Below are 27,916 nucleotides of genomic sequence, written 5' to 3'. Positions count from 1 at the left end.
ATAAACAATACTGTTCACTGTATCCCAATACATGCGACAATAATAAATCAAACAAAAAATCAGATCAAAATAAGATACTGCAGATACTGGAAATCGAACCTCAAAACTGAGTGGATCTCTTCCCAAACTCAGAGCAGGTGAATAGCCTCTCCCCAGTGTGAACTCGCTGGTGTACAGGGATTCCCTGAACCACGTCTCACAGTAAAAGCAGCTGAATGCTCTCTCATTAGTGTGAACACGTTGATGAGACATCAGTTCTCTACAGCTTTTATAGCAGTTCTCACAGTCTGGGCATTTAAAAGGTCTCTCCCCAGAGTGAAGCGGGGGTGGTTGGAGGGTAGATTATGGAGTGAATCCCTTCCAAAAGTGTCCTGGACCAGAACCCATAAATTATGTTCGGAAGCCAGATTAGATCCAAACAAAGTTTTCGATTTTGGCATAAATGTGAGGATCGGAGGCTTCACTCCAGGAGTAATTCCACTGACAAATTAGGAATCTTTCATGGTAAAACAAACTTTATTTAACAACAGCTTGAATATAATTCCAAAAAATGAAGCAGCTGAACTATTAACAGTTGAACAATATTGAAAAGTGAAAGGAAACAACTTTAATTTCTAATTTAGCACAATTTCAGTTCCAAATATGCAACATTCCTCAGAGATGTAGATCCCACTTCAGTTACAGTGAGAAACCATAAATATACTTGCTATAATGAGTATAGACTGTCCTGAAGCTTTCAGAGAGAAGACAAGTCTTAGAGCAGCTTGTAGAAACCCTCCATCTTCAAACAGTCCCCGGTGTGCTTCCAGCTCTGACGGGTAACTGAAACTCTCCTCACGGTCTGCACATTTTCATGGTTTCTCCCTAATTTGAAATCCAATCACAACTTGTGAATTCGCTGGTGCGTCAGAAGATTCGATGAGGTAACGTATCCCTTCCCACACTGCAAGCAGGTGAACGGCCTCTCCCCAGTGTGAACCCGCTGATGTATTGCTAGTTTAGAGGACTGATTGAATCCCTTCTCACACACAGAACAGATGAATGGCCTCTCCTCTGTGTGGATTCGCTGGTGTATTGCTAGGTTGGATGAGTGATTGAATCCTTTCCCACACACACAGCAGATGAATGGTTTCTCCCCAGTGTGAACTCGCTGGTGTGTCAGCAGAGTTGATGAGCGACTGAATCCTTTCCCACACACAGAGCAGGTGAATGGCCTCTCCCCAGTGTGAATTCGCTGGTGTGTGAACAAGGTGGCTGACTGAGCAAATCCCTTTCCACACTGGGAACAGGTGAATGGCCTCTCCCCAGTGTGAACTCGCTGGTGTTTCAACAAAGTAGATGAGTCAGCAAATCCCTTCCCACACTGGGAGCAAGTGAATGGCCTCTCCTGAGTGTGAGTTCGCTGGTGTATCAGCAGAGTGGATGAGTGAGAAAATCCCTTCCCACATTCAGAGCAGGTGAACGGTTTCTCCCCAGTGTGAACACGCTGGTGTATTGCTAGGTTGGATGACTGATTGAATCCCTTCCCACATTGGGAGCAGGTGAATGGCCTCTCCTCAGCATGAGTCCTCTGGTGTAGATGTAAGCTGGATAACTGAGTGAATCCCTTCCCACACTGGGAGCAGGTGAATGGCCTCTCCCCAGTGTGACTGCGTCGATGAGTTTCCAGCAGGGATGGGTAATTGAATTCCTTCCCACAATCCTCACACTTCCATGCCATCTCCCTGTTGTGACTGCAATTATGTTCCCAAAGGCCAGATGATTGGTTGAAGTCTTGTCCACAAACAGAACACATGTACAGTTTCTCCCCACTGTGAGTGGTGCTTTTTTCTTCCAATTTCAAAATGCAATGATATTCAGGTTACAATAAATTGGCCGACTCATCAGATTCTGATATCATGTTTTGTTTCAGTTTCTCAACTGCAAATCTTCTTCTTGTGAACCCCTGTGAAATTGATTTAAAACAGAAAAAAGTGAGTGAGAAAGAACCCACAAAAACACAACGGTGGGTTGTGAAATTGAGCTGAATGCATCTGGTAATTTGTGGAGCTGCCGTGATGAAAGGGTAACCAAGAAAGCTGCTGGATTGTCATACAAACCCAACTGGTTCACTGATATCCTTCAGGGAATGAAACCTGCCACACAGCCTGGGTCTACACAGGACTTTGGGAGGAGATAGAGAGAAGTAGGAGTGGCTGAGGTGAAGGCAAGGAATTTTATACATCTACAACTTGACAAGAACTTTGACAGAATCTCACAAACCCTCAACTCCACCAACTGGAAGGACCAAGATAGCAGATGGGTATAAACACCATCACCTCCGAGTTCCTCCAACCCACACACCATCCTGACTTATCTGACTTCCAGTACTAAACGAACAGAAATTTCTTTCATATAAATACTGGGAAGACTGAACCCACTGAACATTGGAGAGAGTGCAGAGAAGGTTTACCAGGATGTTGCCTGGTATGGAGGGTCTTAGCTATGAGGAGAGATTGGGTAGACTGGGGTTGTTCTCCTTGGAAAGACGGAGAATGAGGGGAGATCTAATAGAGGTATACAAGATTATGAAGGGTATAGATAGGGTGAACAGTGGGAAGCTTTTTCCCAGGTCGGAGGTGACGATCACGAGGGGTCACGGGCTCAAGCTGAGAGGGGCGAAGTATAACTCAGACATCAGAGGGACGTTTTTTACACAGAGGGTGGTGGGGGCCTGGAATGCGCTGCCAAGTAGGGTGGTGGAGGCAGGCACGCTGACATCGTTTAAGACTTACCTGGATAGTCACATGAGCAGCCTGGGAATGGAGGGATACAAACGATTGGTCTAGTTGGACCAAGGAGCGGCACAGGCTTGGAGGGCCGAAGGGCCTGTTTCCTGTGCTGTACTGTTCTTTGTCTTCAGTCCCCTCTCCAAGCTCCACTTGCTCGCCAACAACTCTATCCCTCTTCCTGGCAACATGTCTGACCTGAACCAGGCTGTTCACAACCCTGGTGAAATATTTCACCCCAAGATGAGCTTCCAGCCACATGTCCACATCATCATCACTATTTCCATCTCAGTGACATCGCCCGACTCCACCCCAGTCTCAGCTCATCTAGAATTCTCATCCATTCCATTCTGATGTGAAACTCAGGGGAATGGGAATATAGAGAGGGAATGGGACTGGCTGAATTGCTCCAAAGAGGGTTGGCATGGATTTGAGTTGCCAAATGGATTCCTTTTGTGTTGTAATGTCTCCATCAGTGGAAATAGGTAACGTTGACACAGTGCCTTTTATATATCAAGACGAGAAATAGGGATTCATAAATAACATAGCACGTACCATATAACTACATTAAACATATCTCTGTCCCAGGCGAATTTACTGTTCATTCAAACAGCCTTCTCCTGGGAAAACTCCCCCTTTAATTGTGAACATTAGGTAAGAGGCTATCCTATTAGCCAGATAAATAAATGCGACAACCTGAGGGAGCCAAAAGATGTCAATATCTTTGAGAAAGAAAAAGATACCTGGGCCTAATCCTGCTAATTCCGATGTTCGTCTGTAATCGTTCCAGAGTCTGCAGCCTCCCTGGATTCACTTCCTTTCCCTTCAGTAGCTGCAAGTCCCCAGTTTCCCCCAGAATGAGAAAAGAAATGGAAAGGGGGAAACATTGATTTCCTCCCAGATGTTGTCCAGAGGAGGGAGTTTCACTCTGAAAATCATCAACAAACTTCCGCATTGTGACGTCAATGGAGGCCTGCCTATATCAGCCAATAGGAACCAGTCTGCACCGCAGTGACATCTTCGGGTTCTAGTGCGCAGGCCCGGGGGCCGCGGAGACGGGAGCCCCGCCCCCACCCATTGTTCCCCTCCTCCTGCACCTCCTCCAGCCACGGTTTCCAGGCAACCGGCTGGCGGCTCCGGCCAGAGCGAGAAGCCGCTCGGTGATCTCCCCCTCCCCCCTCTTTCTCCGGCGGCTACGGCTCCAAAAAGAGACCGAGAACGACCGCTGGCGGCAGCCGCACTGCGCCTGCTCCGGACAGCTCGGCTCAGCAGCACTCTCTGCGCCTGCTCCGGACAGCTCAGCTCAGCAGCGCTCTCTGCGCCTGCTCCGGACAGCTCGGCTCAGCAGCGCTCTCTGCGCCTGCTCCGGACAGCTCGGCTCAGCAGCGCTCTCTGCGCCTGCGTGCTGGGCTGCCAGCTGAGGGAGTGGGGGAGGGGACTTTGCAAAATCTCCTCCCATCATTTTCTTCCAAGTCCCGCAGTTTGATTTGAAACAGAACAGCTTCTGTTTGTAGCTTCACCACAGACTCAAACTTCACACACAGACTCAAACTTCACCACAGACTCAAACTTCACACACAGACTCAAACTTCACCACAGACTCAAACTTCACCACAGACTCAAACTTCACCACAGACTCAAACTTCACCACAGACTCAAACTTCACCACAGACTCAAACTTCACCACAGACTCAAACTTCACCACAGACTCAAACTTCACACACAGACTCAAACTTCACCACAGACTCAAACTTCACACACAGGCTCAAACTTCACACACAGACTCAAACTTCACCACAGACTCAAACTTCACCACAGACTCAAACTTCACACACAGACTCAAACTTCACACACAGACTCAAACTTCACCACAGACTCAAACTTCACACACAGACTCAAACTTCACACACAGACTCAAACTTCACACACAGACTCAAACTTCACCACAGACTCAAACTTCACACACAGGCTCAAACTTCACACACAGACTCAAACTTCACACACAGACTCAAACTTCACACACAGACTCAAACTTCACCACTGACTCAAACTTCACACACAGACTCAAACTTCACCACAGACTCAAACTTCACACACAGACTCAAACTTCACCACAGACTCAAACTTCACACACAGACTCAAACTTCACCACAGACTCAAACTTCACACACAGACTCAAACTTCACACACAGACTCAAACTTCACCACAGACTCAAACTTCACCACAGACTCAAACTTCACACACAGACTCAAACTTCACACACAGACTCAAACTTCACACACAGACTCAAACTTCACACACAGACTCAAACTTCACACACAGACTCAAACTTCACACACAGACTCAAACTTCACCACAGACTCAAACTTCACCACAGACTCAAACTTCACCACAGACTCAAACTTCACACACAGACTCAAACTTCACACACAGACTCAAACTTCACCACGGACTCAAACTTCACCACAGACTCAAACTTCACACACTGTGGTGAACCATCGTTGGTTCACCACTGGGGTTGTTATTGTATTACTGTTGGGCTAGGGTGTTGTTGTTATGGGGGTTGTACTATGTTGTTGGGATAGGGTGTTTACCTGTCCTAAGTGTTATCATGGCACACTCCAGTGGGGTCCCGCCTCCGGTGGCAGGGTATAAGACCCCCTGCTCCGGCAGGACCCCTTCAGTCTGAACGGGTGAATTTGTGTTAGTAGTTTCATTGTTAATGTATTAAAGCCTTCAGTTCTAAAGCCTTGTTTCCGGGTGCTCATTGAGGTGCATCAATTTAATACATTAACTGAGAATATGGAACAGATCCTAAAACCGGATCGTCTGACACTGGACCCACGTGCGGTCGGTGCAGCTAACACGTTCGAACATTGGTGGAAGTGCTTCGAGGACTACCTGGCAGCCTCGGTAGCTATCACTACAGACAGTGATAGACTCCAGGTCCTCCACGCAAGGGTAAGCGACACGATTTACCTAGCCATTCGTGCAGCTTCCACTTACCAGGGTGCCATCGAGCTCCTAAAGAATAGGTACATTACGCCACCCAACGAGATTCACGCTCGTTATCTCCTCGCTACACAACGTCGGCAGTCGGGCGAGACCATAGAAGACTACGCCAATGAACTCCTGCAGCTTGCCAGGGGTTGTGACTGTAAGGATGTCTCCGCCGAGCAGTACATGCAAGACCTCGCCCGAGACGCGTTCGTAGCAGGGGTAGGGTCCTCGTACATCAGACTTAAATTATTAGAAAAGGGGAAACTCAACTTGACCCAGGCAATGGGGATGGCCGTGAGGTTGGAGGCGGCGTCGAAGAGCTTGGCGCTGTACCCCGAGGACCACGTGCAGTCAACGTGGTTGGAGCAAGCTCTGCTCCCTCCTCGCCCCGCGAACCCGCGCTCCCAGATCGATTCGACGACGGCGGCAGCTCCAGGTGGCCAGCGATGCTATTTTTGCGGTGGGGCCAAGCATCCACGGCAACAGTGTCCGGCAAGAACGGCAATCTGCAGCCAGTGCGGTAAAAAAGGCCACTACGGCAAAGTCTGCAGGTCCAAACCTAAAAACGGCAGTGCAGCTTGTAACCCTCCAGAACGGAGACCATCTCTTTCGGCGCTGCAGTACCCACGAGGTCCGACCACGTGCGATCTCAGGACGGCGCCATCGTGGCAGACAGAGGAGGAGGAAGACCACCAGGAGTCGCTGCGCTTGGAGCCCTCGGCCACATGCGATTCATGGGGGCGGCCATCATGGTCCACGACGACTAGGAGCGACCAGCAGGGGTCCTCAGCATCCACATCGGCAGCATGCAGCAGCGACCAGCAGGGGTCCTCAGCATCCACATCGGCAGCATGCAGTGACACCCAGGGGCCAACGGTGGCGTCGATCTCTCTGGATCAGACCAGGCATTACAGACTGGAACATTCCATGATGGAGGTAAAGGTTAGTGGCAGAACTGTAAATTGTCTGTTTGACAGTGGGAGCACCGAAAGTTTCATACACCCTGAAACTGCTAAAAGGTGTGGACTCCGGGTTCTCCCTGCCAAACAGACAATTTCCATGGCATCACAGTCCCGGTCTGTACCGATCCAAGGACAATGTATGGTAACTCTTGAGGTACAGGGCACAGTTTACGAGCAATACAGGCTCCTTGTGCTACCTCACCTTTGCGCGCCAATTCTCCTCGGACTAAACTTTATGGCCCACATGAGGAGTGTGATCCTACAGTACGGTGGGCCACTCCCTTCACTGGCAGTAGGGAACCAGCCGCAGCCTCCAAATTGCCCAAAGCGCCCCGCGTGCAATCTATCCACCCTGAAGATCACGACACCATCCCTTTTTAAAAATCTGGTACCTGGCTGCAAGCCCATCGCTACTAAAAGTAGGCGTTACAGCGCTGAGGACCGGATCTTTATTAGATCTGAGGTTCAGCGGCTCCTCAAGGAAGGGATCATACAGGCCAGTGCTAGTCCGTGGAGAGCGCAGGTCGTGGTAGTCAAAAGCGGGAACAAACCTCGGATGGTCATCGACTATAGTCAGACCATTAATAGATACACGCAGCTGGATGCGTATCCTCTCCCGCGCATTTCTGATATGGTCAATCAGATTGCGCAGTACCGAGTGTTTTCTACCATAGACCTTAAGTCCGCCTACCATCAACTCCCCATCCGCCCAGAGGACCGACAATATACGGCTTTTGAGGCGGATGGTCGTCTATACCAATTCCTCAGGGTTCCATTTGGTGTCACCAATGGGGTCTCGGTCTTCCAGCGTGCTATGGACCGAATGGTGGACCAGAACGGGTTGCGGGCTACCTTCCCGTACCTGGATAACGTCACCATCTGCGGCCATGACCAGCAGGACCACGACACGAATCTCCAACACTTTCTACGCACTGCATCTCGCCTGAATCTGACCTATAACAGGGAGAAGTGCGTATTCCGTACGCATAGGTTAGCCATCCTCGGATACGTGGTGGAAAACGGGGTCATTGGCCCTGATCCAGACCGTATGCGCCCACTCACTGAACTTCCCTTGCCCGCTAGCACGAAAGCACTGAGGAGATGCCTCGGGTTCTTTTCGTATTATGCACAGTGGGTCCCCAACTACGCGGACAAAGCTCGTCCGCTCATTAAGTCCACGACCTTCCCACTTACGCCGGAGGCCCAATTGGCCTTCAAGGTTTTGAAAAGCGACATCTCGAAAGCCACGATGCACGCGGTGGATGAATCCATCCCTTTCCAGGTGGAGAGTGATGCATCGGACTTCGCCCTAGCCGCCACACTAAACCAGGCAGGCAGGCCTGTCGCGTTTTTTTCCCGCACCCTTCAAGGCCCAGAGATTCGGCACTCAGCGGTGGAAAAGGAGGCTCAGGCCATTGTGGAGGCAGTCAGACACTGGCGCCATTACCTGGCAGGTAAGCGGTTCACCCTGATCACGGATCAACGATCCGTGGCGTTTATGTTCAGTAACACGCAGAGGGGCAAGATCAAGAACGATAAGATCTTGCGGTGGAGAATTGAGCTCTCCACCTATAATTACGATATTATGTATCGTCCAGGGAAGCTCAATGAGCCCTCGGATGCCCTCTCGCGCGGAACATGCGCCATCATGCAGGAGGACCGCTTGAAGGCTCTCCACAATGATCTGTGTCATCCTGGAGTCACCAGACTCTACCACTTCATAAAAGCCCGCAACCTACCCTACTCGGTGGAGGAGGTCAGGTCAGTTACTAGAAGTTGTCGGATTTGCGCAGAATGCAAACCACACTTTTATCGACCAGACCGGGCACATTTGGTCAAGGCCACTCGCCCTTTTGAGAGGCTGAGTGTAGATTTTAAGGGCCCCCTTCCCTCAACGGATCGGAATGTCTATTTTCTTAACATAATAGACGAATTTTCCCGGTTTCCGTTTGTTTTCCCCTGTGCGGACACGTCGACTGCCACCGTCATCAAGGCATTCAGTGAGCTTTTTACCCTGTTCGGGTACCCCTGCTATATTCATAGCGACAGGGGCTCGTCGTTCATGAGCAACGACTTGAGGCAATTCCTGCTCTCATTCGGGATTGCCTCTAGTAGAACCACGAGCTACAACCCTAGGGGTAACGGACAGGTGGAAAGGGAGAATGCTACAGTCTGGAAGGCTGTCCTACTGGCACTGAAATCCAAGGGCCTTCCAGTCTCCCGGTGGCAGGAGGTCCTTCCAACTGCGCTCCATTCTATCCGCTCCCTCCTGTGTACGGCAACCGATGCTACTCCCCACGAGAGGATGTTCTCATTCCCTCGGAAGTCATCCTCGGGGACCTCATTGCCAGCCTGGTTGACGTACCCAGGACCCGTCCTTCTGCGGCGCCATGTGAGGGCTCGCAAGTCCGACCCCTTGGTCGAACCGGTCCAACTCCTCCACGCCAACCCTCAGTATGCCTATGTGGCATATCCTGACGGGCGAGAGGACACTGTCTCCATTAGAGACCTGGCGCCCGCAGGGGACGTAGCAACTCCTGTCGCTCCTATTCCCCCAGTCACAGATCCACTACTCCTCATTACTTCCCCAGACGTGGCGCGGTCAGCACCGGGACCAGTGCATAACACTTTTACTCCCATGTACAGCTTGCCTGAGACTCGGAGATCGGCGCCACCATCATCACCACCACCACCACCACCAAACGTTCCAGGATCCCCTACACCATCGCCTCATCAGGGCCGGCCGGCCCGGGAGTCTTTGAGGGGACAGCCAGATGTTGTTTTGAGAGAGCCACCGCAAGCACCTGCTCCGGTTTCGCAACCGGTGTTGAGAAGATCGCAGCGTCGGTGTGGTCCTCCAGACCGTCTGGACTTGTGAATCCTGTTATTTTTTTTGTCATTGTCTGTTTTCATCCACCCCGCCACCTTTGGTTCCTAAAGGAGGGGTGAATGTGGTGAACCATCGTTGGTTCACCACTGGGGTTGTTATTGTATTACTGTTGGGCTAGGGTGTTGTTGTTATGGGGGTTGTACTATGTTGTTGGGATAGGGTGTTTACCTGTCCTAAGTGTTATCATGGCACACTCCAGTGGGGTCCCGCCTCCGGTGGCAGGGTATAAGACCCCCTGCTCCGGCAGGACCCCTTCAGTCTGAACGGGTGAATTTGTGTTAGTAGTTTCATTGTTAATGTATTAAAGCCTTCAGTTCTAAAGCCTTGTTTCCGGGTGCTCATTGAGGTGCATCACACACAGACTCAAACTTCACACACAGACTCAAACTTCACACACAGACTCAAACTTCACACACAGACTCAAACTTCACCACAGACTCAAACTTCACCACAGACTCAAACTTCACCACAGACTCAAACTTCACACACAGACTCAAACTTCACACACAGACTCAAACTTCACGCACAGACTCAAACTTCACACACAGACTCAAACTTCACACACAGACTCAAACTTCACACACAGACTCAAACTTCACACACAGACTCAAACTTCACCACAGACTCAAACTTCACCACAGACTCAAACTTCACCACAGACTCAAACTTCACACACAGACTCAAACTTCACACACAGACTCAAACTTCACCACGGACTCAAACTTCACCACAGACTCAAACTTCACACACAGACTCAAACTTCACACACAGACTCAAACTTCACACACAGACTCAAACTTCACACACAGACTCAAACTTCACCACAGACTCAAACTTCACCACAGACTCAAACTTCACACACAGACTCCAACTTCACACACAGACTCAAACTTCACCACAGACTCAAACTTCACACACAGACTCAAACTTCACCACAGACTCAAACTTCACCACAGACTCAAACTTCACACACAAACTCAAACTTCACACACAGACTCAAACTTCACCACAGACTCAAACTTCACCACAGACTCAAACTTCACCACAGACTCAAACTTCACACACAGACTCAAACTGCATCCTCTGGACAACATCTGTGAGGAAAACACTTTCTTTCTCCCCCTGGGAAATACAGAGACAGAGAAATTCTCTGGAACTGGAATTAGAGCCAAATATGGTGAGGGGGGAAATGTTTGTGATTTTGTGGAACCTGTTTTATTGTCTGAGCTTTTTAAAGACAATTTTACTCTGTCTATTCAAATACTGTTTGTCTGTTAATGCATGATTCATTGATGTTGATTTTAATTTGATTATTGCAAGGTGAAATCTTTCCCTTTGTTTATTCCATTGGGTTTGTCTGGGAATTTGTTAATTTTAAGGTTATTGTATTCATAGGGATCATAACAACATTGATACATCTAGAGTTATTATAAGAACATCAGAACTAGGAGCAGGAGTAGGCCATCTGGCCCCTTGAGCCTGCTCCACCATTCAATAAGATCATGGCTGATTTTTTTGTGGACTCAGCTCCACTTGCCCACCCACTCACCACAACCCTTAATTCCTTTACTGTTCAAAAATTTATCTATCCTTGCCTTAAAAACATTCAATGAGGTAGCCTCAACTGCTTCACTGGGCAGGGAATTACACAGATTCACAACCTTTGTGTGAAGAAGTTCCTCCTCAACTCAGTTGAGTTATAGAAGATCAGCCCTCATTCTTCGAAACTTTGAGAGAATAGAGGCCCAGTCTCCTCCGAGGAAACTTCCACCCTTCCAGGGATTTGTCGAATGAACCCTTGGTCCACTCCCTCTATTGCAAGTGTATCCTTCCTTTAGTAAGGAGACAAAAGCTCCACACAATACTCCAGGTAATGCAGCAAGAGTGTGGGACAGTTATTTACAGCTTTCGGGGAACAAGATAGAAAATAATGCTTCATAGAAATTAACAAATGCCAATTGTAGATTCTATCCTTAACTGATGGTGATGAAATTTGTAAACCTCTTTTACAGGATCTTCAAAGGGGGAGGATTTGCAGACACAAAATTCAAATCAAGCATCAAGTGAAGAATTGACAGAGTCACTCGATTATCAGGCTCTGAATATCATTAGCCTTTGAATCTGGAAGGAGGAATGTCTTTCCGTTCTGTTTGCTTCAGAAAGTTTTAAACATCAGTGTGACTGGAAAAGCAGCAAGACACAAACATCTGGGTGAGACTGTTCCAGTGACAGTTACATAGTTTGAAAGACCATCACCATTTACACCAGGAAGAGATTGTACAGACGCTTTGTGTGGCCACCTCAGCTGAACAACAAACCTGGAGACAGGGACACCCGCACCATGGAGAAACCGTGGAAATGTGGGGATTGTGGGAAGGGATTCAAATCCCCGTCTCAGCTGGAAATTCATCGACGCAGTCACACTGGGGAGAGGCCGTTCACCTGCTGTGATTGTGGTAAGGGATTCACTCATTCATCCCACCTGCTGAGACACCAGCGGGTTCACACCAAGGAGAGGCCGTTCACCTGCTCCGAGTGTGGGAAGACCTTCACTACTTCATCTGATCTGCTGACACACCAGCGAATTCACACTGGGGAAAGGCCATTCACTTGCTCTGAGTGTGAGATGGGATTCAGTCGGTTATCTCACTTGCAGGCACACCAGCGAGTTCACACCGGGGAGAAGCCATTCACCTGCTCTGATTGTGGAAAGGGATTCTCTCACTCCTCCAACCTGCGGATACACCAACGCGTTCACACTGGGGAGAGGCCATTCACCTGTACTGAGTGTGGGAAGGCATTCATTGACTCATCAAGCCTGCGGATACACCAACGAGTTCACACCAAAGAGAGGCCGTTTACCTGCTCTGAGTGTGGAAAGGGGTTCAGTCGGTCATCCTTCCTGAAGGCACACCAGCGGATTCACACTGGGGAGTGGCCACCCACCTGCTCTGAGTGTGGGAAAGCATTCATTGATTCATCCAGCCTGCAGATACACCAGCGTCTTCACACTGCGGAGAGGACATTCACCTGCTCTGAGTGTGGGAAGAGATTCAGTCGGTCAACCTACCTGCGCAACCACCAGCGAGTTCACAAGTGATGACAGGGATTGGATTCTGCTGTTATTGCTGCTGTTAATCACACCCAGGACTGAACCATGTTCATTCTGACAGTTGGTGAAGTGGGAGGATCAGAAGATCCTGGATCAGAAGGTCCAGCTCTGCTGGATTGGTCTTTCTCACGACTTTGCTTCCAGTGGGCTGGGAGAGCACATTTCCACAAATGAACCACACAAGCTGATGAAGGACATTTATTTTATCCTGGATAGTAAATCCTACTTCTCCTTCAAGTAGCTCTAAATTAAATACGTTTGTCTCTGTCCCATTGAGTCTACAACACAGGGCCAGGCCAGTCGGCTCAATTGGTCTATGTCAGTATTTATGCTCCACATGAGCCTCCACCCACCCCTCTTCATCTCCCCCATCAGCATATCCTTCTATTCCTTTCTCCCTCATGTATGTATCTAGCTTCCCCTTCAATGTATTCATGCTGTTCACCTCAACCACTCACTGTGGTAGTGAGTTCCACATTCTCACCACTCGCTGTGATAGTGAGTTCCACATTCTCACCACTCGCTGGTAAAGGTGTTTCTCATTAAATCCGTACTGGATTATTGAACCCCTTCATAATCTTGAAGACTTCCGTCAGTCTTCAGTTTTCCAGAGAAAAGTAACACCGGCGTTTTCAGAGGGTTAAATGCTCTCAGTTCCAGGATTATTCTCATGGGGTAAACCGGTCAGTCCCATTGCCCGGTTCTATCCCTTTATCCTTTCAGTTCTATTTCCTGCAAGTGTCCGTCCATTTTCCTTGTTAAATCGTTCATTGTCTCTGCTTCCACCACCCTCACAGGCAGTGAGTTCCAGCTCATTCCCACTCATTGCATAAAACAGCCCTTTCTCACATCCCCCTGCATCCCTCGCTAAGAATATATAAATCTGTGCATCTCATCCTTGCACCATCAGCTAATGGGAACAGCTTTACCTTCTCACATTATTTAATCCTATTTTAATTTTGTACATCTCGAGCAAATCTCCCCTCCATCTCCTTTTCTCCAAGGAGAACAACCCCAGCTTCTCCAGCCTAGCTTTGTGGATAAAATTCCTCATTCCTGGAACCATTTCGGTAAATCTCCTCTACACCCTCTCAAGGACCCTCACATCCTTCCAATAGTGTGGTGACCAGAACTGGGCTCAGTGTTCTGTTGTGGCCTCACCCAGAGCTTTAGAAACTATCAGTGTAACCTCCCTGCTTTTGTTCTCAATTCCTCAGTTTCTGAAGCCCGAGATCACATAGTCTCCAGATGGGAATGGTCAACATTTTTGCTTGAACATAAAATGCATTTTAACAACATTTTTTAAATGGCCGAAGAAGATTTTGACCAATGAAGGAAAGAGTTGTTGACACAAAAAGAAGCTATTTTGACCTTGCTCTCTCCAAAAGAGAATCCAGAATGTTTGAGTCTGGGAAATGAAATTAAAAATGAAGCTCCAGCTATAACTGAGCAAGAAGAAGACATTTCAATGTGGAATTGAGTGGAATATTCTCTCTGGATTTAAACAATGGAGAAACTGCAAACATGGAAGAAAATAAATTTCAAAATGTGAACTCTGTACAGACTGTTTTCAAAACTGAAGTTGAAAATTCACAAATGAACAGCAATGAAGACTCTCCTTTTGCAGGAGGAACTTTGGACTATAATTATTGTAAAAAGAAAACTTTCAGAAAAGACTGCAAGCAGTAATTTCCATCTTCAGTGGACTGAATTCCTGGACATGGAACCCAGCAGTGTGCTGTTACCAAGCTGGACTTGTGAATGTGAAGTGGACAATGGGGGGATTATTATGTCTATTGCAGGTTATAGGGTAATTAAACATTAGAATTTGGAACAGGAGTTGGCCATTTGGCTCTTTGAGCCTGCTTCACCATTTGATAAGATCACAACTATTTAAGTATACAACATGTTGTACGTTGTTGAAAGCAAAATACTGCGGATGCTGGAATCTGAAACAAAAACAGGAAATGCTGGAAAATCTCAGCAGGTCTGACAGCATCTATCGGGAGAGAGAAGAGCCAATCTTTTGAGTCTACGTTGTAATCTTTCAAATGGAATAAAAGAGGATGATACATTTTCATTTCTTCATGGGGAAGGTGTTGCAAAGATCTAATTTCATAATTTCTATGTTTTAGAAGTATGAATTAGTTCAACAATTGCTTTTTAAAAAAATTTAAGGTAAATGGAAAACCCGCACTGAGAATCTGACAGAAACAGCTGAAGGGGATTCACATTCACAAGGCGTGGCCAATGTTGGTTTAAGATGTCAAAACTCGAAGGGCAAGAAGTGTAAAAGGGCAGCTGGGCTCTTTTAGCTGGAGACCTGGAGACTTTGGGTCTGACAATTATTGCTCTGTCTTTGTTACAGATCGGAATTCTTCATGCAGACCTCAGGAAAAAAAGGTTTAGTTTTGAAACTAAATATATATCAGACATCCCAACAGATGTGTTAGCACGGGGATAAGTGAGCCCTGGTTGGAATTCTGGGTGTTTCTCACAGAAAGCAGGCAGTCTGCAGTTAGCTTGGAGGCCGTCAGCTATGGAACCAGGAGCTGTGAACCAGAAGCCACTGGGTCATTAGGAATCAGGGGTGCTGCTAATGTTTAAATCCCTCAGCAAGAAGGCAGTGAAGCCCACGGTTGGACTGAGGAGTCCACAGTTTTGAGGTCTCAAAGGAAAGTTGGAGAATTGTTTAGCCAAAAGCTAATGGAAAGAGCCTCCATAAAATCTTGGAGCCTGGAGAATAGCTGGAAAAGAGAGGAAAATTAAAGTGAATTCTGCAGAGCTTTGACATTCCTTTGAGAGTCCCAGGAACAGAATTGAACTTTCAAGATATCATTAAGTATAAAGAAACTTTTGGGGTGAGGTTAAAAAACAGGTTTATACCATAAGTCTTTATCGATTACAGTATTCAGTTTGTAGTGCTGTATTCTTAAATTTTATTTTGTTTTATATATACAGTAAAGTTTGTTTTTGTTTAAAAATGTTAAATCTTTTCATGTAATTCTTTTAGTTAATCACTGGGTGTTCACAATTTTCTTTGAACGTTAATTGTCCCGACCGGGATCACAAAACATTCACACAAACAATGTTTCAGAGCAACGCAAAGAAGAAAAAATGTGACTTTCCTCCTTTTGTACAAAGCATTACATATAAAGACACCCCTCTCCTCAGAACCACAATAAGTTGTTAATATTCTCTTCATGAAATAATCTGATAATTGAAAGACTTATGCTATGTTCATAGTGCTGGCTTTTAATATTTTGTTTTATAAATTTTGTTCTTGTTTAAAAATGTGGAATCTTGTGGTGCAATTCGTTGTTAATCACTGGGTATTTGAGTTTCTCTTTAAACATTAACAATCCTGATTAGGATCAGAACAATTCACAGCAACATATTTCACAATGAATCAAAGAAAGAAAATGTACAAAGTATTACATTATAGGCCACTGCTGTTCTAGGATCCACAATAATTTCTTAGCTCGAGCACTTACTTCAGTGAAACAATCTGATAATATGAATAAAATTTATACTAATTGTCGTCCCTTCTAAAGCAGGAGGGCGTTCGCCCGGCACAGAGGGTAATTTGGGATTTCTCCCATAGACCAATTGACAGGGATTCTACCCTCCAACCATCTGAAGTGAATTCTTTACATGAATCGTATTTATCAACTTGCAGTTTGGCTGATCAGCTGAGATTTTCTGCAGCATTTCATCGATCACCGAGTGATTCCTTTCACAGAGTCCATCACTGAAAGGACTTTCAGCTGCCGTGTTCATGACCAGAATGTTCATGTTCTAACACACGTCTCCAAACTCATCATTAACAAATTCCCCTCCATTATCAGCCAGAAACTTAGCTGGTGCCCCAGGTCCAGTCCCTGTCCACTTCTCCATGACTTGGTCTAGAATCACCCTTTTGTCCTTGTCATGTATTATTGGAGAAAGGCTAAATTGGATCACCCTGTCGATCATGTGTAGAATGAAAATATTTCTGTCTTTGTCTCATGCCTTTAGATCCATGGAAATACCTTGTTAAAGTCATGTGCCAAGGGCAGCTTTACAATCGGATGTGACAGCATCCTTCAATACTTTTCACACATTGCACACTTTGCATTAGTTTGTTCTATGAGCCTCAGATACTCTTCATCAACCCCCCTGCATCTTTTTGCGGGACTTTTAATCTTTAACAAAGATTTTAAAATTGTTTGCGTAGCTCTAAGACTGGTTGCTGTCTTTATCTCTGGGATGGAAGGGGAGCACACTGGTTAGCACTGTTGCCTCACAGCGCCAGGGACCCGGGTTCGATTACTGGCTTGGGTCACTGTCTCTGTGGAGTTTGCATGTTCTCCCCATGTCTGCGTGGGTTTCCTCCGGGTGCTCCGGTTTCCTCCCACGTTCTGATAGACGTGCTGGTTAGGTGCATTGACCCGAACAGGTGCCGGACTGTGACGACCAGGGGAATTTCATGGTAACTGTTTCCCCGTCATTCCTGAGATTCATTCACCTATTAGTGCTTTTCCAATCCTGTCTTTTTTGTGATATCTAGATCTGCTAAATATACTTACACCCTCATTCAAAACTTGACAAAGTCTGACTATGCTTCATAGGCACCCATCAGATCATCTTTCTTGTAAATCTCATCAATGAAACCGAGTAAAAGATCCAAGCCTTGATCAGTATACGACCAGTGGATTTCCAGCTCAGAAAATGTTTTGCTGCCAATTTTCCTTTCGTTAGACAGTGGCAATGCCAAGGCCAGACCTTGTTTTCTCATTGTTAGGGATGTAACCCGTGTCCACATCTCCACTTCATTCTTCCACTGGTCGTATGGTTCAGGCTCCGAGAACATCGGCGGGTAATCAGGCCCTGACAATTCCCACTGCCTTTCATCTCTCACAAAAGCTGCTGGGACTGTAAACTTCTGTCTGAAATATACTTTCCTCCAGTTTCCAAACTTCACCATTGGACAAACACTCTCTGTTACCATGTTATAATTCTGACAGCCTTATGGTGAAGGAAGAAACTGGAACCAATCTTTACTTGGAATACATTTAACTCCCAACTTTTTATACATACTTTCTTCAAACACACTCATATAATTCTTTGATCAAAGCCCTCCATCTGTACATTCTTAAACTCAATTGATTCAATTAACACCCATAGTCAGGGCAGGAATCCGGGTTCAATTCCAGCCTCGGGTGACTGACTGTGTGGAGTTTGCATGTTCTCCTCGTGTCTGTGTGGGTTTCCTCCAGGTGCTCCGATTTCCTCCCATCTTCTAAAGATGTGCCGGTTAGGTTGATTGGCCATGGTAAATTGCCCCTTAGCGTCAGGGGGATTAGCAGGGTAAATGTGTAGGTTTACTGGAGTGGGGCCTGGTTGGGATTGTGGTCGGTGCAGACTCAATGGGCCGAGTGACCTCCTTCTGCACTGTAGGAATTCTGTGATTAAAAAAAGATCTCTAAGCGGTGTGAACTTGTTGGTGTGTCAGCAAGTTGGATGACTGATGACCTTCCCTAAACTCAGAGCAGGGGAATGGCCTCTCCTCAATGTGGACTTGCTGGTGTCACAGCAGGTTGGATGAATCAGTGAATCTCTTCTCACACACAAAACACATCAAAGGTCTTTCCCCAGTGCGACCACATTGGTGTTTTAGCAGACTGGATGACTCAATGAATCCTTCTCTTGGAGCAGGTGAATGGGTTCTTCCTGCTGTGAACTCGCTGGTGTGTCAGCAGGTTGGATGACTGAGTGAATCCCTTCCCACATACGGAGCAAGTGAATGGCCTCTCCCCAGTGTGAACTCGCTGGTGTGTCAGCAGATGAGGTGACCGAGTGAATCCCTTCCCACACTCAGCGCAGGTGAACAGCCTCTTCCTGGTGTGACTGCGTTGATGTGTCAGCAGACAGGATGGCTCAGTGAATGCTTTCCCACACTCAGAGCAGATGAATGGTCTCTCTCCAGTGTGGATTCACTGGTGTGTCAGCAAGTTGGATAACTGAGTGAATCCTTTCCCACACTCAGCACAGGTGAACGGTCTCTCCCTGGTGTGAACTCGCTGGTGTGTCCGCAGGGTAGATGAATCCTTGAATCCCTTCCCACACTCAGTGCAGGTGAATGGTCTCTCCACACTATGAACTCGCTTGTGTGTCTGCAGGTGTGATGACTGAGTGAATCTATTCCCACACTCAAAGCAGGTAAAAGGTCTTTTCCCAGTGTGGATGTGTCGGTGAATTTCCAGTTGAGATGGGGCTCTGAATCCCTTCTCACAGTCCCCACATTTCCACGGTTTCTCCATGGTGCGGGTGTCCTTGTGTCTCTCCAGGTTTGATGATCAATTGAAGCCTTGTCCACACACACAAAGCAAGTACGGTTTCTCCTCCCTGTGAATGGTGTGATATTTCTTTCAGGGTGTGTAATTGGTTAATGGTCTTTCCACAGTCAGTTCGCTGGTACACTCTCACTCAGATATGTGTGTCTCGATGCTTTTCCAGTCACATATTTAAACCTTTTGACGCAGACAGAACACCATTTCTTCATACACGCTTTTTTCATACACACTCATATAATGATCCAATCAACGCCCTCCATCTGTACATACTTCAACTCAATTCGAGACTGAAAGAGCGATGATATTCAGGTCCTTTTGAATCGAGTGAATGTGTCAGGTCTCGGTGTGACGTTTGGTTTCAGATTTCTATCGCAAATCTTCTCCTTCTCAAAACCTGTAAAAGGAATTTAGAAAAGTCAGCACTGTCAGTACAGCAGAGAAATTCAGAACACACGATTCTAGTTTCAGTTGAACATTCATTCCTATTTTGTTCACCAAAAGTTGTAAACCTCAATCTCACATATTCCCTCTGCTCTCACTCTGCTGTATCTAATATACACCCTCACAATTCTCCTGAAGGTGCTGATTGATGCTGAGTGGCCGACCCCTACTCACTGCTTCCTGACCTGGAGACCTGAAAACCTTGATGCAGACTGCCAGACTCAATACAAACACAACCCATAGGTACAGATTCTGGAGGAAAACATGTGTTGAATAAACACTGCTGTATTACTTGCTCAGAGCTTCATGACCATGTCAGTAAGAACTTCATTAAGGTGCTGAGTGTTCACAAACACAAACTCGCTGCTTATGAGAATGCTGGAATTAGAGATGATCCAAGATTTCAAGCTCAACTGGATGGACAACTGAAGGAAATAATCTTGCAGAGATACAAAGGTACAGCGGGAGAATGGGACTGGCTGGATTGCTCGACAGAGAGTCAGCACGGACTCGAATGAACATCTTCTGTGCTGTAATTAATCAATGTCTGGAAAGGTATGTCACCACAGTGCTATATTACAAATTTGAAATAACAATAAATGAAATTTATCACAGAACCATAAATAATATATCTAATATGTACCTAACAACAAAACTAGACATAACACTGAGCTATATAAAATTACTGTCCCACAAAGAATCATAAATTTACACCAGATTACACCAAACATATCCAAACATGCCAAACCTTACTATATTCCACTTAAATGTCAACTATCTCCTGAAGAAACCAGCCCTTTAATTGTGAACATTAGGAACGAGACCATCCTTTTAGCCAGACAAATCAATGTATCAAGCTGAGGGAGCAAAGGATGTCAATGTCTTTCAGAGAGAGCGAGAGACCTGGGCCAACCTTTCCAGAGTCTGCAGCCTCCCTGGATTCACTTCCTTACCCTTCAGTTGCTGCAAGTCCCCAATTTCCCCCAGAATGAGAAAAGAAATGGAAAGGGGGAGAAAAGAAAGTGTTTGACTCACAGATCTTGGCCTCTTTGGAGGGAGTTTGATTCCGTCTGAAGCTCAACCTGCATTGTCACAAAGACCGCGCTCTGATTGGCTGGAGGACCAGAGTCCTTCCGGTCTTCCAAGAATTTCCATTGGTCAACACCTCAAGCAGGGGTCAGAAACATTTCCGCACATGCGCAGATTCCCCTTTCCCTTGGACATGCGCAGATTCGAGCCCGGGCTACTGAGCGATTTCCCCAGCGCGAGGCATTGTGGGGCATCCGGCCGCCATTACTCCTCTGGAGCCCAGTCTCCAAACTCCTGGGACTGGGATGAAAGGTGGAGGCGGGAGTGACTGCACCCAGAAACAAAGCACATGTGGGTAGTCACTAGATTATATATTGATGCCCCATTAGCAAAGCAGTTCACCTTCAGGCATAAAGATTGAAATTTTGGGGTGAGACACTAGGGAGGGCAAGAGGTAGTCTGAAATTGAAACCGAGAGTTAGCACATAAAGTGGAGAAGAATTGATTTGATTTATTATTGTCACATGTATTGGGATACAATGAAAAGTATTGCTTCTTGCACACTATAAAGACAAAACATATCGTTCGTAGAGTACATGGGGAGAAGGAAAGGAGAAGGTGCAGAATGTAGTGCTACAGTCATAGCTAGGGTGTTGAGAAAGATTAATTTACTATATGTTAGGTCCATTCAAAAGTCTAATTGCAGCAGGGAATTGAAAAAGAAAGCAGGAGGAGAAAAGGATGAATTAGTGGAACAATCAATGGGGAGGAAGGTGGGTGTGAGAGGACAGAGGTTTATAGTTTGAATGGGACAAACATGCCTAATGATAACCAGAATTTTCAGTTCTGATTTTGTATCCTGTACTTGATTACTTGATAACTTCAATCCTGCCATATACATTCATAATCTCTATCAGGTCAGCACTCAGCCTTGGCTTTTCCAGAGAATAGGGTGGCATGGTGGGACAGTGGCTAGCATTGCTGCCTCACAGCACCAGGAACCCCAGGCCTTGGGTGACTGTGGGATATGCACATTTGCCCCTTGTCTGTGTGGGTTTCCTCCAGGTCTCTAATTTCCTCCCACAGTCCAAAGATGTGTAGGTTAGTTGAATTGGTCATGGTGAATTGCCCCTTAGTGTCCAAAAATGTGTAGATTAGGGGTATTAGCAGGGTGAATACATGAAGCTATGGGGATAGGGCATGAGGTAGATGCATTGTCGGAGAGTCGGCGCAGACTCAATGGGCCTCCTTCTGCACTGTAGGGATTCTATGATTCTACGAAAACATTCCCAACCTGTTTAGTCTCTCCATTAACTTAAAAGCACTCTCAGTTCTGGTATCATTCTTGTGAATCTTTCTTGCATCATCTCGAGATTCTCTGTCAATCTTAAACGGGCAGACAATTAAAATTTAGATTCAGTTTAACTTGGTTGCTTGAGCCTAATTACTCAGTTCCAGACTGACTCTGAAACACTTCAGTTCAAAAGAGAGTTTACCATCAGGCAAGACAGGACTCTGAAATGGCAAATAATAACAATGTTTATTTAAAAGAAAAAGATTTACCTGTGAAATACATGAGGAAGTTTTGCCACCTCAATTGGGGGATCACCCCAGGTAAAAGTGTGAATGTTCCTGAGGTTCCTGAACTAACAGTAACTTCCCAAAATCCTGCCCCAGGGGCACTCAGTATCTCCACGAATAGAGCTCAACTTGTAAACACAAGATGGTTCTTGAAACAGACCTTTAACTCTTTAAGCAGCATTACCTCATCTCCAATACATTCATAGAATCATAGAGTGCAGAAGAGGCCCTTCAGCCCATCGAGTCTGCACCAACACACGAGAAACACCTGAACTCCCATCTAATCACATCTACCAGCACTTGGCCCATAGCCAGCAATTTATATTCAGATCACTGATACTTAGAGATGCTTTCACTGTGAAGTCATCAATTAATCCAGTCTTGTTGTATAATACCAGTGCGAGTGAAGCCTGCTTTCAAACGTACTCTTCCCAGAAACTATCCCCAAAACATTCTATGAACTCATCTACATGACCTTCGTCCAGCTGACTTTCCCAGTTTATAAATAGATTAAAATCCCTCTTGATTATTGCCGTAGCTTTACCACAAACTGCCATTACCTTTTCCTTTGTACTCTGTCCTACCGTGTCGTTACAATTAGAAAGCCTGTCCATCACTCACTCCCACAAGTGAATTTTGCCTTTACCATTTCCTCATCTCAAACCAAACCACTCCAAACATCCTGGTTTCCTGAACTTAGATCATCCCTCCCTAATGTGCTAATACTGCCAATAATCAACAGAGACACCCTTCCACCGTTTCCCAGACTCCTGTCCCTCCTGAATGTCACATACACATGTTTAGCTCACCACTGACTTCTCAGGGGCAATTACCGGTGGTCAATAAATGCTGGGTGAGCCAGTGACACCTACATCCCATGAATGAATAGGAACAAATTCAGGCCCCACTCTATGTCTCTCTAATGGCGATCAACTCATAATTCTTTCCTTATATTTGTGCTGCTGTCAGTTCATCAGTTGTGTTTCAAAAGCTACGTGTGTTTAGATGCAGAGCCTTTAGTTTTGTCCCTTTAATATTTTTGTAGCGTCTAACCACATCTACTGATGTAATCTATAATTTGCTCTTTCATTATCTTCCTGTCACAGTCTGTTTATCATTTCCCAAATTCTTACCTTTCTCTCATTCCTTACTCTTTCGTTTGCCACATCTTCCAAAACGTATCAGAAAAGAACCAACAATGGAACAGTCGGTAATCAGTCTCCTCTTACCCTCGAGAAATCAAGGACGCAAACATGTGTGATTGACACAAAGTTGATTTAATCTATACCCAGAATCTTAAACTCCAGTGTAGTTACAAGGATTATTAACTTCAACTTCAACCGAAACAACCTCTAACTGTCAGAATGAGCATGGTTCAGTCTTGTGATTAACAGCAGCAATAAAAGCAGAAACCAACTCCTGTAATCATTTGTGAACTCGCTGGTGTTTCTGCAGGGTGTTCGCACGGGTGAATCCTTTCCCACACACTGAGCAGATGAATAATGTCTCCCTGGTGTGACTGTGCTGGTGTTTCAGCCGGAGGGAATGCTGAGTGAATCGCTTCCCACACACACAGCAGATAAACGGTCTCTCTCCAGTGTGAACTCGCTGGTGAATCAGCAGATCCATTTTGCCTTTGAAGCTCTTCTCACAGTCTGAACATTTAAAAGGTCTCGTGTCAGAGTGAACACGTTGGTGTGAAGTGAGTTGGGCAGACTGGGTGAATCCCTTCCCACACTCGGAGCAGGTGAATGGTCTCACACCAGTGTGAATGCGCTTGTGTCTCAGCAAGGTGGATGACTGAGTGAATCCCTTCCCACACACAGCAGGTGAATGGCCTCTCCCCAGCGTGAACTCGCTGGTGATCCAACATTTTGCATAACTGAGCGAATGCCGTCCCGCACTCAGGACAGGTGAATGGTTTCTCTCCAGTGTGAACTCGCCGGTGTGAATGCCGGCTGGATAACTGAGTGAATCCCTTCCCACACTCAGCACAGGCGAACCACCTCTCCCCAGTGTGAACTCGATGGTGTGTCGAAAGATTGTATTTGGTTTTAAAACTCTTCTCACAGTCAGAACATTTAAAAGGTCTCATGTCAATGTGAATAAGTTGGTGTGCAGTGAGGTGGGTTAGTCGAGTGAATCCTTTCCCACATTCAGAACAAGTGAACGGCCTCTCTCCAGTGTGACTGCGTTGATGAGTTTCCAGTTCAGAAGGGTAACTGAATCCCTTTCCACAGTCCCCACATTTCAACAGTTTCTCCATGGTGCAGGTGTCCTTGTGTCTCTCCAGGTTGGATAATCAGTTGAAGCCTCATCCACACACAGAACACGTGTATGGTTTCTCCTCGCTGCGAATGATGTGATGTTTTTTCAGGCTGTGTAAGTGGTTAAAACTCTTTCCACAGTCAGTTCACTGGAACACTCTCACTCGGGTGTGTGTGTGTCTCGGTGCTTTTCCAGTCACACTGATGTTCGAAATCTTTTCAAACAGACAGAACAAACATCTCTCCTTCCACATTCAAATTCAAGTCCTGATGAATTAAGTGACTGTAAAATCAGCAGATAATTTCCTGTCTGCAAATCCTTTCCTTCTAATCCCCAGTAAAATATCTACAGTCACCTGTGCTCTAACTAGTGTCTCAGATTTCACAGTAACTCCATTGCAATGTTAATGTAAGCCTTACTTGTGACGAATAGATCAACTTTAAACTTTACACATGAGATGACTGAGTACACCCTTTCCCATGTACAGGGCACACGAATGGTCTCTCACCATTAAGAACTCACTGGTTAATGAATGAATCTTTTCCCACACATAGGGCACGTGAATGGCTTCACTCCAGCATGAGTGCGCTGGTGTTCCTGCAGGATATTGTTGCTTTCAAAGCTATTCTCATAGTTATAAAATTTAAAGATCTCACATTGGTGTGACTACGCTGGTGTCTACAGATTGGATAAATGAGAAAATCCCATCCCACACATGGTGCAGGTGAACAGTCTTTCCCCAGTGTGAGTGCGTCGATGAATTTCCACACAATGGGTAATTGAATTATTTCCCACAGTCCCTGCACTGGAACACTGTGTGTGTGTGTGTGTGTGTGTGTGTGTGTGTGTGTGTGTGTGTGTGTGTGTGTGTGTGTGTGGGGTGGGGGGGGGGAGGGATTGATGCTTTTCCACTTACGCTGATGTTTGATTTTTTTTCCCACAGACAGAACACACAAACATTTCTCCCTCCACATTCAGAAGCCGATGGTATTCAGATCCTGATGAATTGAGTCATTGTCAGATCTTGAAGTGATGCTTGATTTGAGTTTCCTGTCTGTTAGTCCTCTACTTGTAACTCTGAAAATCCAGTTCATACAGGTCAGTCCAGGACACAAATTCAGAACAGATAATTCTAGTTCGTGGGGAATACTTATTTCTCTCTTGTTTCCCAAAGCTGCAAATTCCAATTCCACGCATTTTCCCTCAACTCATCACAATGGCTTCACAGTTACCAATACTGAGACTCGCATTGAATTCTAGATTATTAACTGAATTTAAATTCCACCAGCTATCCTGGTATGTTTTTAACCATTATCCCCAGAACATTATTCTTGTCCTCTGGATTACTGGTGTACTGCACCCCAATGGAGAATAGGAATGACCCAGAGCTGAATGGTTCCACTCAAGGGTCCGTAATATCCAGGTTCTGATTGATCAAGTGACTCTCTCAGATCTTGATGTCTTGTTAGATTTCAGTTTTCTGTGTGTAAATCCTCCCCTTTGAACTCTCTGTAAAAGGCGGTTCCAAAATCCATCAGTGTGAGTGCAGGAGAGAAATTCCCCCCATTCTCTCCTCCTGCTCCAGGGTCAGTAAAGTGAGTGAAAGATGATTCTCATTAACAAACCCATTGCTGCATTTCCTTCCTGAAGCCACATTTGTCCACTGGGGCCTGGCCCCGGGAGAAAGCGCTGCAGCTGCCGTTGTGTTGGGTGTTGAGGCGGTGCCGCTAGTTCCTTATTGGGGGTGCTGAAGCCTCCACTGGGTGTGTGGAGCCTCCCCTCCCACCCACTGCCCCTAACGCTGCCTCCGCTTATCCGCCTCCTTCCCGCCTGAAGATCAGACAAACAAGCGCCTGTCCCTGGACATGAGCCGCACTGCACATGCCCAACGTCACAATGCCCGGGGACTAATTGACGGCAGCTCTGGACCAATAGGAAGAGGGGGCGGGCCTGGAGGACCGAGCGGGAGCGGCTGGTCCTCCAACCAATCAGAGTGAATGAGGGGCGGGGCCTAAAACATGCGCAGTGACCTGAAAAGATTCTCATTCCAACCATTATTCTGTAAATTGAGTTTGTGTCTCTGTGCCCTGGTTGTGAACAGAATTCCCACTTACCTGATGAAGGAGCAGCGCTCCGAAAGCTAGTGGCTTGTGCTACCAAATAAACTTGTTGGACTTTAACCTGTTGTTGTGAGACTTCTTACTGTGTTTATCCTCGTTTTCACAGAGTCAGATATCTAATTAATCAGGCAATTAGAATCCAAAGCAGGAATATACTTCTGAGGCTGGAAAAGGCTCTGTTCAGACCCCATTTGGAGTATTGTGAGCAGTTTTGGGCCCCATATCTAAGGAAGGATGCGCCGGCCTTGGAAAGGGTCCAGAGGAGGTTCACAAGAATGATCCCTGGAATGAAGAGCTTGTCGTATGAGGAACGGTTAAGGACTCTGGGTCTGTACTCGGAGTTAAGAAGGATGAGGGGGGATCTTATTGAAACTTACAGGATACTGTGAGGCCTGGATTGGGTGGACATGGAGAGGATATTTCCACTAGTAGGAAAAACTAGAACCAGAGGGCACAACCTCAGGCTAAAGGAACTATCCTTGTGAGGAATTTCTTCAGCCAGAGAGTGGTATATCTGTGGAACTCTTTACCACAGAAGGCTGTGGAGGCCAGGTTATTGAGTGTCTTTAAGACAGAGATAGATAGGTTCTTTATTAATAAGGGGATCAGGGATTATTTCTCTATACCCTAGCTATGACTGTAACACTACATTCTGCACTCTCTCCTTTTCTTCTCTATGAACGGTATGCTTTGTATAGGGTGGAAGAAACAATACTTTTCATTGTATACTAATACATGTGACAATAATAAATCAAATCAAATCATAGTATTGTCTGCTATGGCATTTCAGGTGCTCATCTCAATGCTTGTTCAATGTTGTGAGGGTTCCCGAGCAGCCTGTGACCCGTGTGAATGTGTTTGTGTATCAGCAGATATATTTTGCATTTAACTCACTTCTCACAAACAGGACTTTGAAAGGTTCCTTATCAGTGTGAACAAGTTGATGTGTGTTGAAGTGGGACAACTGAGTGAATCTCTCCCCACACATGGAGCAGGTGAGCGATTCTCCTCAGAGTCAATGCGCTGGTGGACACTGAGTTCACATGATCACCTGAACCCAGTCCCACAGTGAGAGCTTCTGGATGGGTGCCTGTCAGAGTGAACATGCTGATGGCAAATCAACTCCACAGATTTTAAAACACTTTGTATAATCCATACATTCAAAAGATATTCCATCAGCGTGAACCCACTGGTGTGTTAACAAGGTGAATGAATTAGTGAATCGCTTCCCACACATGAAGCAGGTGAATGACCTCTCCTCGAAGTGAACTCACTAGTTTTGCTTCAGGATGACAATCACCTGAACCTCTTCCTGGACTGAGAACAGATGAGTGGAGTGGAACCATGTGAATGCACAGGTGAAGGATCAGTAAATATGGGTTTTTAATGTTCCTGTCACAATCTCAGCA

General features: G+C 46.2%; 2 protein-coding genes across 2 annotated transcripts in view; both read right to left on the bottom strand.

Annotated features, from left to right (window-relative positions):
* LOC144483888 (uncharacterized) overlaps window positions 1-27,916 on the bottom strand; it is a 435,358-nt gene that overhangs the window by 275,547 nt on the left and 131,895 nt on the right. The window lies entirely within an intron of this gene.
* LOC144483894 (uncharacterized) lies at window positions 642-27,495 on the bottom strand. The gene is made up of 3 exons (XM_078202474.1): window positions 27,402-27,495; window positions 18,450-18,695; window positions 642-1,857 (listed from the first exon to the last, which is right to left on the bottom strand). The coding sequence occupies exons 1-3, from the start codon at window positions 27,493-27,495 to the stop codon at window positions 881-883; spliced, it is 1,317 nt and encodes a 438-aa protein (XP_078058600.1). The 3' UTR covers window positions 642-880.

The sequence above is a fragment of the Mustelus asterias genome, unplaced genomic scaffold, assembly GCF_964213995.1.
Source record: "Mustelus asterias unplaced genomic scaffold, sMusAst1.hap1.1 HAP1_SCAFFOLD_84, whole genome shotgun sequence".
Classification (NCBI taxonomy): Eukaryota; Metazoa; Chordata; class Chondrichthyes; order Carcharhiniformes; family Triakidae; genus Mustelus; species Mustelus asterias.
This window is presented reverse-complemented; position numbering and strand designations above follow the sequence as displayed.

Excerpts from the sequence above, each read along its gene's own strand:
- LOC144483894 (XM_078202474.1), bottom strand. The coding sequence starts at position 27,495 with ATGTGTGGGGAGAGATTCACTCAGTTGTCCCACTTCAACACACATCAA. Across the intron at positions 18,696-27,401 it reads CAAAGTCCTGTTTGTGAGAA|AGAGACCATTCATCTGCTCT; the intron begins GTGAGTTAAATG and ends TCCACACTGGAG. Across the intron at positions 1,858-18,449 it reads GACACACCAGCGAGTTCACA|AATATCATTGCATTTTGAAA; the intron begins GCAGGAAGAACC and ends TATTGTAACCTG.